The 14,016-nt window shown below is 46.8% G+C and overlaps 1 protein-coding gene across 2 annotated transcripts in view; it reads right to left on the reverse strand.

The window, feature by feature from the left end:
* Positions 1 to 14,016, reverse strand: part of UBE2G2 (ubiquitin conjugating enzyme E2 G2) — a 123,296-nt gene that overhangs the window by 11,711 nt on the left and 97,569 nt on the right. The window contains exons 3-4 of one of the 2 annotated variants that reach the window (XM_063933078.1): positions 13,696 to 13,741; positions 12,697 to 12,753 (exon numbers count right to left, since the gene is read on the reverse strand). In XM_063933078.1, coding sequence (XP_063789148.1) covers positions 12,697 to 12,753; positions 13,696 to 13,741 — 103 coding nt within the window. The remainder of the gene's footprint in view (positions 1 to 12,696; positions 12,754 to 13,695; positions 13,742 to 14,016) is intronic. The other variant, XM_063933079.1, reaches the window with a different exon arrangement.

Consider the following 14,016-nt stretch of genomic DNA (forward strand, 5'->3'; position numbering starts at 1 on the left):
AGAATCCTAAATCTTTAACTTAAATAAAAAGCTGCTGCAGCTGAGGACCTTCTACTTAAACCAGTGGTTCTCAGCCACAGCCTCAAGTTGTCCCAACATATCACATTTTGTTGATTTCTGTCTGTGGAAGCAGGCAGGATAATTACCGATCCCAACACAGATTAACTCGCCGCTGGTTGATTACAGACATCCACAACATATCACCTGTTGGTGGTACTTGGGAACTGGATTTGAGAACCCCTGGCTTAAACTATTCTCTTGTACCTTGGACCCATAACTCAAAGTGCGCTGTACATCTGGAAAGCCAGGTCTTCGGATGGGTACTGCAGAAACAAGGAGCCCGTTCCACCCAAAACAAGGTCTCCAATCAGTGTCCTGCAAGATACTGAATACTCCTTTTCCTTCCGAGAATTCTTCATACCCAATTCTCAACAGAGATCACTGATATATTTATTAACATTAATTGAAAGTGCGCTTTACAATTAGGAAAAAACGCAGTCATGAAACCAGGCTTGGCCTCACAGACAGGGGTCATTTTTAAAGGATTTTAGGTGGTAGTAGTAGTTTTCTTTAGCAGAATATGTTGTTTACATTATTTTCCTTTTATGTTTTATTGAGCCTGTATGAAGACTCACACATCGCGCACCTGGCCGTGTCCCTCCCTGTACAACCGTTTTAGGAAAACTCCCGAAGTAAGAGTTTATGTAACCAGGACAAGAGGATCTTCCCCAAATTATCCAACTGAAAGACTCATGGTTGATATCTCTAAATGGGTGGCTGACGGCAGATTCAATCTGATCCAGCGCCTTTTGCAACAAGACCGGGCCCTCAATATTTATGTTACTGTAAATCTGTACACTATGCAAAATCCATCTTTATACAAAGCAGATGATAACTTAAATCTTCATGTTAATTTCAATCGTTTTGTTAAAAGCAACCCCCCAGCAACACTGACCGAGTAGTAAAAGTAGGAGGTCCCTGATTACACAATAACACAAAGAAATGCAGATGTGCCATAAAACAGGATAATGAAATACAGACGACAAGCTTATCAAATCCTCAGAACATTGGTGGTCATTCAGAGTTGATCGCAGCCAGCAACTTTAGCTGCTGCTGCGATCAACTAGTCCACGCCCATAGGGAGTGTATTTTAGCTTAGCAGGGCTGCGATCACTTGTGCAGCCCTGCTAAGCTAAAAAAAGTTCAAGCAAAACTAGACTAGCCCTGGACATACTTACCCTGTGCGACGGTCCCTGCGATGCTGGAGCCGGCTCCGACGTCAGACATCCGCCCTCCGTTCTGCTGGACACGCCTGCGTTTTACTCACCACTCCCCGAAAAATGGTCTTCAACGCTCCGGATCCGCCCGGGTACGCCTTCTTCCTGTCAATCTTCTTAGCGGTCTGCTCTGCGACCGCTTTCTTCTCTAGACGCGATGTAACCCGGCGACCCCTGTCGCCGGGCAACGTCGCGCACTGAGGCCGCCGCGCATGCGCAATCCGCACCGCAGCGATAAACCGCTGCGTGCGAACGGGTCGGAATGACCCCCATTGGCAGGCTATTTACAACTATCATTTGAAAAGTGTCTCTTAAAGCATGGCGTCCGCAATAAACAAAGCTGGCAGATATTGAAGCAGTTTACAGCTGACAATCCATGTGGCTGAAGAAACGATAGGTACGTGACATCTGTCTGTGCACCCTAAGGGGTCTAATCCATAAAACAGTGAAAAGTGTGGAGAAGTGAGCCAGTGGAGAAGTTGCCCATGGCAACCAATCAGCATTGAAGTAACATTTATAATTTGCATACAATTGTATGGAGCAGCTGGTTGGTTGCCATGGGCAACTTCTTCACACTTTTCACTGCTTCATGAATAGACCCCTAAATTCTTTCCCTCGTCCAGAGATTACTGGAAAGCATACATCTCTTTTCCATGACAATCGGGCTCTAGCACAGTCTACAGCAAAAGCTTTTTAATGTTCAATATGGCAGCATCTACTCAACACAAATATATAGGGTATAAGTTTTCCAGAAAGTAATTATGCCCGTGTACTTCACAATACATATTTAGTATAAATTAAAATAAACGTCTAATATGTTTTATTGGCATCTAATAACTGTCCAAGTATACGGAGTCCATTCAGTGCTGTTCAGATCAACATGTATTAGGTGAATACACACTAGCGCTATATAAAAAGTTAATAAATAATTAGGTTTTGGTACCAGAGGATATTTTCTTTTTTTGAGCATTGTATTAACATCTCCTTATAAAACATTAACAAAAGCATTATTTAAATTTTTTAAGCAAGCCTGACGTGACAAGTGACAGCCAAGCAGTCCCAGTAGCCCAGCCGAAAGAGTGGGCGGCCTCTATCTATGCGCTGTGTGGTCACTTGACCCTTACAGAGAGCTGCAGACAGATCTCCACAGCACGGAAAGGGAAATCACACAATATAGGCTGCAGGGGACAACCGTTCTGTTTGACCTCCGACCTTACATGTATAGCTTATTGTAAAGTGTCTGCTAGACAAGAAAATTACATGTATGTGTTAGAGCGATCAACTGTATTGCCTACTACTGCTTTTATGTGCATGTCAAATTAGCAAGGCATTATACACAAGGCTGCAATCCACACATGTTAAGGAAAACTGTAATATTGAGGTTTAACTTTACTTGGAAGGCTGGGTACACACTGGCCCTCATTCCGAGTTGTTCGCTCACTAGCTGCTTTTAGTAGCTTTACACACACTAAGCCGCCGCCTACTGGGAGTGAATCTTAGCTTATCAAAATTGCGAAAGAAAGATTAGCAAAATTGCGCATAGACACTTCTTAGCAGTTTCTGAGTAGCTCCAGACTTACTCGGCATCTGCGATCAGTTCAGTGCTCGTCGTTCCTGGTTTGACGTCACAAACACACCCAGCGTTCGGCCAGACACTCCTCCGTTTCTCCAGCTACTCCCGCGTTTAAACGGTAGCGTTTTTTCGCACACACCCATAAAACGGCCTGTTTCCGCCCAGAAACACCCACTTCCTGTCAATCACATTACGATCACCAGAACGAAGAAAAAACCTCGTAATGCCGTGAGTAAAATACCTAACTGCATAGCAAATTTACTTGGCGCAGTTGCACTGCGGACATTGCGCATGCGCATTAGCGACTAATCGCTCCGATGCGAGAAAAAATAACGAGCGAACAACTCGGAATGACCCCCACTATGCGATGGCGTGACCCAACGACAGGGCGACGCAATACAGGATGTTTTAAACAAAAACAAAAAAGTAACTGAAATTTGTTCGTGTATATTGTTACAGTAAATGTTGAGTGACAGCCGGTATACCACAGTACGCCATCCAGGAACGGGACTGGTGTGGAGAACGTTATTTCCGAAGTTACGGGACAGGACAGCATGGCAGACCTTCCCTGGCCTCCGTAACAACTGTGTTCCGGGACAATTTCCAGAGTCCTGCACCATCAAACTAAACTATCCTGTCTTGGGTGGAAATGTGCCGGCAAACAGGCTCCGTGGCGAATCATAATAAAGGACGTTTTCGGTTTCCGGTAGACCAGGCAGCATCATGAGCAACGTGTGAGGATGAAAAGAAGTTTAGTTACCTTTTTTTTTTTTTTTTAAACACCCTGTACATACTACATGTAAAACACATTGGCCCTCATTCAGAGTTGATCGCTCGCTAGCTGCTTTTAGCAGCGGTGCAAACGCTAAGCCGCCCGCCTCTGGGAGTGTATCTTAGCTTAGCAGAAGTGCGAACGAAAGGATCGCAGAACGGCGGCTAAATTTTTTCTGGCAGTTTCTGAGTAGCTCCAGACCTACTCCTACCTTGCGATCACTTCAGTCTATTTAGTTCCTGTTTTGATGTCACAAACATGCCCTGTGTTCGGCCAGCCACTCCCCCGTTTCCCCTGGCATGCCTGCGTTTGTATCTGACACGCCTGCGTTTTTCAGCACACTCCCGGAAAACGGTCAGTTACCACCCAGAAACACCCACTTCCTGTCAATCACTCTGCGGCCAGCAGTGTGACTGAAAAGCGTCGCTAGACCTTATGTGAAACTGCATCAGCTTTTGTGAAAGTACATCGCGCATGCGCAGAAGTGCAGATTTTTAGCCTGAACGCTGCGCTGGAACAAGGGCAGCTAGCGAACTCGGAATGACCACCATTGTGTCATCCATGGAATCATCCCACCTGACGAGCAGCACAGCAGTTTGGATGATCCAATGTACGACAGCCAGGAACGTCAGATCGCAGGTAGACGCTTTATGACGCGTAGGCGATATTGTCCCGATCCACGTCAGAATGATACATTGTACGATACATGTCATAGTGTGTAATCGGCTTAAAATGTGTTTCTCCAATGAAGAATTACTTCTTGAATATATTTTGGGGTAAATATTGAAAACGGATCCATTAAGCTGAAAAATACTTCTATAAATCTTCAACAGGGAATGCCTGGGTGTAAGACTGAAGTACTCAGTAGACTTAAAGTTTGGTGTTTTATATACTACCTTTTTTTAAAGCACACAAAACTCCGTACTTCCATACTGATGGTATACATAATTACACTATGAGTCAAAAACATGCCCAGCGCAAAATCCAATGGAATCTTTTATGTTTGCAGGATTCTAATCTCCAGGTGCGAATTCACGGCCTGATGCAGTGTATTATTCATGTCACCAGCTCATTGATAGTGACGTCCAGTCTCACGTATTACTAATTAAAGAGGGAGGAGACTTTCTTGCTAATAAAGCACTTTAGTTTCAGTAAAAAAAAAAAAAAAAAAAACAACTGACTTCAAAGTCTTTGACTGTTACACAGAGAACTTAGGGTGATGGGCAACAAAAAATACAAAACAAAACAGCACGTCGTAGGAAATCAAAGCACGCTGTAATGGCAAGGTCATGGCTCTTAATAGGCAGGGTAGGGTGTGTGAGGCTATAATTGAACTATCTGCCTGCAAGGCACGTCTTAAAGCATACACGTCATGCAAGCAGGAGGCAGCTGTTTGGGAGAGCTGGCACAACCTTTTCAGGTGGACGGAGATTTCCTATCATAAGCTGTCAACAAAGATTAGCGCTTTTTAGCAATGTGGGTCCGTGCTCTCATGGGGTGGAAAGGGTGCATGAAATAGGAGACACAGAGTGATTTACGGCAAAAAGAAACATTCCGTGTCACATTCTGAAGATTACGTGCTCTTAATAGCACTGGGTTATAAGGATGTCCTGTACATACGGCCACTTTGGTAATGTTTCACCCATTCACGTCAGGCCAATGGCGTTTACAGTAGGAATTCTCCACCACGCAGGTCAGCAGCCAATGAACTAGGTTAATCTGACTGTGGGAGTAAAACCCAGGCACACGGTAACCACACACAAACTCATAGGAGTACCCTGGCCCATGGTCCAAGAGCTATGGGGCAGTCATTGATGACCCTGTGCCACGCACCGATGTTACAAAGCAAACAAAAAACCAGCAGCCACGTTACAATCTACTCCTAAAATAAACCTCATCTATGAACCACGTCTGCATAAAGCACGGGTTCTCAATCTTTTGTGAATCACGGCGCCCTATACCCCTTAACACTACACAAATAACCTGGTTTCAACACGTTATATTGCCAGGTCAACACGGGTCGCTGTGCTGTGTGAAAGGGGCCATGGCCGAATACCTGACTCGGTAATTTAACCCGGGTTATAAGAAGCGTCATTCCCGGGTCAGGCGCCGTGTGAGTGGGTTACCCAGGTCAATGCGACCAAGTACCCGTTCACTGTACAGGTAGAGGCAGCGCGGAGATGATCTCATAGGGAGAGGCAGCGCAGAGATGATCTCATCCCCAGTGCCGCCTCGGCACCCTCCTCCAATGCCGGCTCTGTCCCTGCCCCCTGGATGGCAACGCAACCCGGCATATTGCTGGGTCGGGATTGCGGTGTGTAGGGTCCAATGCCACCCGGGAAGGACCTGTTTCCAATTCCCGGGTGGGACCCAGCATTGGTATCCGGATGATAGACATGTTTAGTTAGACAGTCAACAGATAGACACTATGGGGGGGAATTCAAATGTTTGAAAAGTCGGTTGGGTGTTTGTTTTTCCCTGTCTATTAGATAGGAAAAACCAGACACCCAACTGACTTTTCAAACATCTGAATTCCACCCTATACGTTAGACAGACATTAGGACGACAGGATCAAAAGGTCGACATAAAAAGGAAGACAGTACAAATGGTCGACAGTGTCAAAAAGACGACAATAAAAGGTAGACACAGTTTTTAAAAAAAAACATTTTTTTACATGTTTTTGGACTTTCATATACCTTCTCTATCCCTGTCGGCATAGAGTTGGTTATAAACCTTGTAGCGAGCCCAGCGTGGGGATGCCTTTCTACAATTAGGGATCCCAGATGACAAAACTATCCGCACAAACCCCAAAACTGCAAAAAAAAATAAAAAAATAAGAATTTACTCACCGGTAATTCTATTTCTCGTAGTCCGTAGTGGATGCTGGGACTCCGTAAGGACCATGGGGAATAGCGGCTCCGCAGGAGACTGGGCACAACTATAAAGAAAGCTTTAGGTCTAACTGGTGTGCACTGGCTCCTCCCACTATGACCCTCCTCCAGACTTCAGTTAGGATACTGTGCCCGGAAGAGCTGACACAATAAGGAAGGATTTTGAATCCCGGGTAAAACTCATACCAGCCACACCGTATAACTCGTGATACAATACCCAGTTAACAGTATGACAACAACTGAGCCTCTCAACAGATGGCTCATAACAATAACCCTTTAGTTAAACAATAACTATATACAAGTATTGCAGACAATCCGCACTTGGGATGGGCGCCCAGCATCCACTACGGACTACGAGAAATAGAATTACCGGTGAGTAAATTCTTATTTTCTCTGACGTCCTAAGTGGATGCTGGGACTCCGTAAGGACCATGGGGATTATACCAAAGCTCCCAAACGGGCGGGAGAGTGCGGATGACTCTGCAGCACCGAATGGGCAAACTCTAGGTCCTCCTCAGCCAGGGTGTCAAACTTGTAGAATTTAGCAAATGTGTTTGACCCCGACCAAGTAGCTGCTCGGCAAAGTTGTAAAGCCGAGACCCCTCGGGCAGCCGCCCAAGAAGAGCCCACCTTCCTCGTGGAATGGGCTTTCACTGATTTAGGATGCGGCAGTCCAGCCGCAGAATGTGCAAGCTGAATCGTACTACAGATCCAGCGAGCAATAGTCTGCTTTGAAGCAGGTGCACCCAACTTGTTGGGCGCATACAGGATAAATAGCGAGTCAGTCTTTCTGACTCCAGCTGTCCTGGAAACATAGATTTTCAGGGCCCTGACTACGTCCAACAACTTGGAAGCCTCCAAGTCTTTAGTAGCCGCAGGCACCACGATAGGTTGGTTCAGATGAAAAGCTGAAACCACCTTAGGGAGAAACTGGGGACGAGTACTCAATTCTGCCCTATCCATATGGAAAATCAGATAAGGGCATTTACATGACAAAGCCGCCAATTCTGATACACGCCTGGCCGAAGCCAAGGCCAACAACATGACCACTTTCCACGTGAGATATTTCAATTCCACGGTTTTAAGTGGCTCAAACCAATGTGACTTTAGGAAATCCAACACCACGTTGAGATCCCAAGGTGCCACTGGAGGCACAAAAGGGGGCTGAATATGCAGCACTCCCTTAACAAAAGTCTGAACTTCAGGTAGTGAAGCCAGTTCTCTCTGGAAGAAAATCGATAGAGCCGAAATCTGGACCTTAATGGAACCCAATTTGAGGCCCATAGTCACCCCTGACTGTAGGAAGTGCAGAAAACGGCCCAGCTGAAATTCCTCCGTTGGGGCCTTCCTGGCCTCACACCACGCAACATATTTTCGCCAAATGCGGTGATAATGGTTTGCGGTAACTTCTTTCCTAGCTTTAATCAGCGTAGGAATGACTTCCTCCGGAATGCCCTTTTCCTTCAGGATCCGGTGTTCAACCGCCATGCCGTCAAACGCAGCCGCGGTAAGTCTTGGAACAGACAGGGCCCCTGCTGCAGCAGGTCCTGTCTGAGCGGCAGAGGCCATGGGTCCTCTGAGATAATTTCTTGAAGTTCCGGGTACCAAGCTCTTCTTGGCCAATCCGGAACAATGAGTATAGTTCTTACTCCTCTTCTCCTTATTATCCTCAGTACCTTTGGTATGAGAGGAAGAGGAGGGAACACATAAACCGTCCGGTACACCCACGGTGTCACTAGAGCGTCCACAGCTATCGCCTGAGGGTCTCTCGACCTGGCGCAATATCTTTCTAGCTTTTTGTTTAGGCGGGACGCCATCATGTCCCCCTGTGGCTTTTCCCAACGGTTTACAATCAGTTGAAAGACTTCCGGATGAAGTCCCCACTCTCCCGGGTGGAGGTCGTGTATGCTGAGGAAGTCTGCTTCCCAGTTGTCCACTCCTGGAATGAACACTGCTGACAGTGCTAATACGTGATTTTCCGCCCATCGGAGAATCCTTGTGGCTTCTGCCATCGCCGTCCTGCTTCTTGTGCCGCCCTGTCGGTTTACATGGGCGACTGCCGTGATGTTGTCTGACTGGATCAGTACCGGCTGGTTTTGAAGCAGGGGTTTTGCCTGACTTAGGGCATTGTAAATGGCCCTCAGTTCCAGAATAATTATGTGTAGGGAAGTCTCCTGACTTGACCATAGTCCTTGGAAGTTTCTTCCCTGTGTGACTGCCCCCCAGCCCCGAAGGCTGGCATCCGTGGTCACTAGGACCCAGTCCTGTATGCCGAATCTGCGGCCCTCTTGAAGATGAGCACTTTGCAGCCACCACAGCAGAGACACCCTGGTCCTCGGAGACAGGGTTATCAGCCGATGCATCTGAAGATGCGATCCGGACCACTTGTCCAACAGGTCCCACTGAAAGGTTCTTGCATGGAACCTGCCGAATGGAATTGCTTCGTAGGAAGCTACCATCTTTCCCAGGATCCGCGTGCAGTGATGCACCGACACCTGTTTTGGTTTTAGGAGGCCTCTGACTAGAGATGACAGCTCCTTGGCCTTCTCCTCCGGGAGAAACACTTTTTTCTGTTCTGTGTCCAGAACCATCCCCAGGAACAGTAGACGTGTCGTAGGGACCAGCTGTGACTTTTGAATATTTAGAATCCAGCCGTGCTGTTATAGCACCTCCCGAGATAGTGCTACCCCGACCAACAACTGCTCCCTGGACCTCGCCTTTATCAGGAGATCGTCCAAGTACGGTATAATTAAAACTCCCTTCTTTCGAAGGAGTATCATCATTTCGGCCATTACCTTGGTAAATACCCTTGGAGCCGTGGATAGACCAAACGGCAACGTCTGGAATTGGTAATGACAATCCTGTACCACAAATCTGAGGTACTCCTGGTGAGGATGGTAAATGGGGACATGCAGGTAAGCATCCTTGATGTCCAGTGATACCATGTAATCCCCCTCGTCCAGGCTTGCAATAACCGCCCTGAGCGATTCCATCTTGAACTTGAATTTTTTTATATATGTGTTCAAGGATTTCAAATTTAAAATGGGTCTCACCGAACCGTCCGGTTTCGGTACCACAAACATTGTGGAATAGTAACCCCGTCCTTGTTGAAGTAGGGGCACTTTGACTATCACCTGCTGGGAATACAGCTTGTGAATTGCCTCTAACACTGCCTCCCTGCCTGAGGGAGTTGTTGGTAAGGCAGATTTGAGGAAACGGCGGGGGGGAGACGTCTCGAATTCCAGATTGTACCCCTGAGATACTACTTGAAGGATCCAGGGATCCACCCGTGAGCGAGCCCACTGATTGCTGAAGTTTTTGAGACGGGCCCCCACCGTACCTGGCTTCGCCTGTGGAGCCCCAGCGTCATGCGGTGGACTTAGAGGAAGCGGGGGAGGACTTTTGCTCCTGGGAACTGGCTGTATGCTGCAGCTTTTTCCCTCTACCTCTGCCTCTGGGCAGAAAGGACGCGCCTTTAACCCGCTTGCCCTTATTGGGCCGAAAGGACTGTACCTGATAATACGGTGCTTTCTTTGGCTGTGAGGGAACATGGGGTAAAAATGTAGACTTCCCAGCTGTTGCTGTGGAAACGAGGTCCGAGAGACCATCCCCGAACAACTCCTCACCCTTATAAGGCAAAACTTCCATGTGCCTTTTAGAATCTGCATCACCTGTCCACTGCCGAGTCCATAACCCTCTCCTGGCAGAAATGGACATTGCACTTATTTTAGATACCAGCCGGCAAATATCCCTCTGTGCATCTCTCATGTATAAGACTGCGTCTTTAATATGCTCTACGGTTAGCAATATAGTGTCCCTGTCTAGGGTATCAATATTTTCCGACAGGGAATCTGACCACGCAGCAGCAGCACTGCACATCCATGCTGAAGCAATAGCTGGTCTCAGTATAATACCTGTGTGCGTATATACAGACTTCAGGATAGCCTCCTACTTTCTCTCAGCAGGTTCCTTTAGGGCGGCCGTATCCGGGGATGGTAGTGCCACCTTCTTTGACAAGCGTGTGAGCGCTTTATCCACCCTAGGGGATGTTTCCCAACATGACCTATCCTCTGGCGGGAAAGGGTACGCCATTAGTAACCTTTTAGAAATTACCAGTTTCTTATCGGGGGGAAGCCCACGCTTCTTCACACACTTCATTTAATTCCTCAGATGGAGGAAAAACTACTGGTAGTTTTTTCTCTCCAAACATAATACCCTTTTTTGTGGTACCCGGGGTAACATCAGAAATATGCAACACATTTTTCATTGCATCAATCATATAACGTGTGGCCCTATTGGAAGTTACATTTGTCTCATCGTCGTCGACACTGGAGTCAGTATCCGTGTCGACATCTGTGTCTGCCATCTGAGGTAGCGGGCGTTTTAGAGCCCCTGATGGCTTTTGAGACGCCTGGGCAGGTACAGGCTGAGAAGCCGGCTGTCCCATATTTGGTATGTCGTCAAACCTTTTATGCAAGGAGTCGACACTGTCGCGTAATTCCTTCCACAGAACCATCCACTCAGGTGTCGACCCTGCAGGGGGTGACATCACATTTATCGGCATCTGCTCCGCCTCCACATAAGCCTCCTCATCAAACATGTCGACACAGCTGTACCGACACACCGCACACACACAGGGAATGCTCTGACAGAGGACAGGACCCCACAAAGCCCTTTGGGGAGACAGAGAGAGAGTATGCCAGCACACACCAGAGCGCTATATAACACAAGGATTTACACTATAATTGAGTGTTTTCCCTTATAGCTGCTTATATTATATATTTGCTGCGCCTAAATTTAGTGCCCCCCCTCTCTCTTTTACCCTTTTGTGCTTGAAACTGCAGGGGAGAGCCAGGGAGCGATCCTTCCAGCGGAGCTGTGAGGGAAAAATGGCGCCAGTGTGCTGAGGGAGATAGCCCCGCCCCTTTTTCGGCTGACTTTTCTCCCGCTTTTTACATGGATTCTGGCAGGGGTATTTATCACATATATAGCCTCTGGGACTATATATTGTGATGTTTTGCCAGCCAAGGTGTTAATATTGCTGCTCAGGGCGCCCCCCCCCAGCGCCCTGCACCCATCAGTGACCGGAGTGTGAGGTGTGCATGAGGAGCAATGGCGCACAGCTGCAGTGCTGTGCGCTACCTTGTTGAAGACCGAAGTCTTCTGCCGCCGATTTCCAGGACCATCTTCATGCTTCTGGCTCTGTAAGGGGGACGGCGGCGCGGCTCCGGGACCGAACGATCGAGGTCGGGTCCTGTGTTCGATCCCTCTGGAGCTAATGGTGTCCAGTAGCCTAAGAAGCCCAAACTATCTCCAGTCAGGTAGGTTCGCTTCTTCTCCCCTTAGTCCCTCGTAGCAGTGAGTCTGTTGCCAGCAGATCTCACTGAAAATAAAAAACCTAACATATACTTTCTTTTCTAGGAGCTCAGGAGAGCCCCTAGTGTGCATCCAGCTCAGCCGGGCACAAGATTCTAACCGAAGTCTGGAGGAGGGTCATAGTGGGAGGAGCCAGTGCACACCAGTTAGACCTAAAGCTTTCTTTATAGTTGTGCCCAGTCTCCTGCGGAGCCGCTATTCCCCATGGTCCTTACGGAGTCCCAGCATCCACTTAGGACGTCAGAGAAATATGGCGTATTTTTTTATGTCGATCATTTTCATGTCGACCTTTTGACTGTCTAACATGTGGTGTCACTGTCTATCTATTGACTGTCTAATTAGACACTGTCTATCTATTATACCACACCCCCCGGCATTGCGATCTAAAAGCGGTACTAGAGGATCAGAATTTTTTTCACGGCACCCCTAGGCCAAAAGTTTCTTATTGAGAAATTTAGAAAGAAATATGAAGTAAATTGTATGTCACCCTTAGGTTTAGTTACGTGGTGAGGGAAAGGATTCGCTTCTGTTCATCCACATATTTTATGATTGGCAGCTACCGGCAATGGTTTTGCCTATTACATTGACCATAAATAATCTGAATTGGTCCTGGACCCATGCACGTGTCCAGACGCACACCAGGCTGCCACGGCACACAGTTTAATAAGCACTGGCATAAACAATGGTTCTACAGCCTCCATTCGATTACAGCTTTGGCATTGGGCTAGCGGATGTTGCGGATGACGCGCAACTGCCTGATCTTGACGCAACAAGAGATAAGCAGTTCTTCACTTACACGCTACTTACTTCTGTCCTGTTTTCCTCGCCAAAGTTTTACATTCACCAATTACATAACCTGTTCTCCTGAAGAAATTAGGTAAAAGTCATTAAGGAAACTAAAATGCAAGAACCCCATCGCTCTGAAAGATCCCATTGCACAGCTGTTATCACTGGAGAAAGAACTGTGCGTGGACTCTAATTACCACAATAATCCCATTAACAATGCACAGTTTCATCCAAAGTACAGAGGAGGAAAATGACGGATGATGCAACCAGAATAATGATTGTTTTACAGATATTATATATGTTTTTATTTCCCCTCCCTAATGTTTCACAGGGAAATTGAAGCTGTAGCAAGACACATTAAGATTCCCACAAAGGGGAATTCCTAGGTGAGAGGGTAAAACAAAGACCATTTCTACACACCAATGGGTCTATTCATGAAGCAGTGAAAAGTGTGCAGAAGTGAGCCTGTGGAGAAGTTGGCCATGGCAACCAATCAGCACTGAAGTAACATTTATAATTTGCATACTATACATTTGTACGGAGCAGCTGATCGGTTGCCCTGGGCTACTTCTCCACAGGCTCACTTCTCCACTCTTATCACTGCTTCATGAATAGGCCCCATATTGGCAGATGTATTAAGCCTGGAGAAGTGATAAAGCAGTGATTAATGCAAGGTGATAACGCACCAGCCAATCATTATGTGATTGAAAAATTACAGTTGGGAGCTGATTGGCTGGTGCGTTATCACCTTCCACTTATCACTTCTTCAGGTTTAATACATCAGCCCCCTAACCACTGATCCCCTGCTTCAGGCACTGCGTGCAGCAGGTTGCAATCACCCTTTGCTGTACAGGTAAGGCCTGCTTATAGGAAGGGTCCTGTAAATTACAGGCCACGGGAGAGAAAATGAAAGCGTTTGGGGATTACTTGGAGCACAGAGGATGTATCCACACTGGTAATGTATGCACAATAGTGTTACTGTTTCACTTAATAACACAGCGCTCACTATGAGTAACTCACATGATCAGAGCTTCCCATTCAAAGAAATTCTCTTCATTAATGGGGCCTGCAAAACAAGAAAAAAACAAAACATGGAGGCTCCGTCCAATCACGTCAGCACAAGAGGCATTTCTAGATGGCACAGAAAGATTGTTAAAAAATAAAAACTATTTTGCCAATTTGCTACTATTTTTTAAAAAAAAAATCAAACAAAGAAAATAAGATTTTACTCACCGGTAAATCTATTTCTCGTAGTCCGTAGTGGATGCTGGGGACTCCGTAAGGACCATGGGGAATAGACGGGCTCCGCAGGAGACTGGGCACTCTAAGAAAGATTTAGTA

Source organism: Pseudophryne corroboree, chromosome 7, assembly GCF_028390025.1.
Source record: "Pseudophryne corroboree isolate aPseCor3 chromosome 7, aPseCor3.hap2, whole genome shotgun sequence".
NCBI lineage: Eukaryota > Metazoa > Chordata > Amphibia > Anura > Myobatrachidae > Pseudophryne > Pseudophryne corroboree.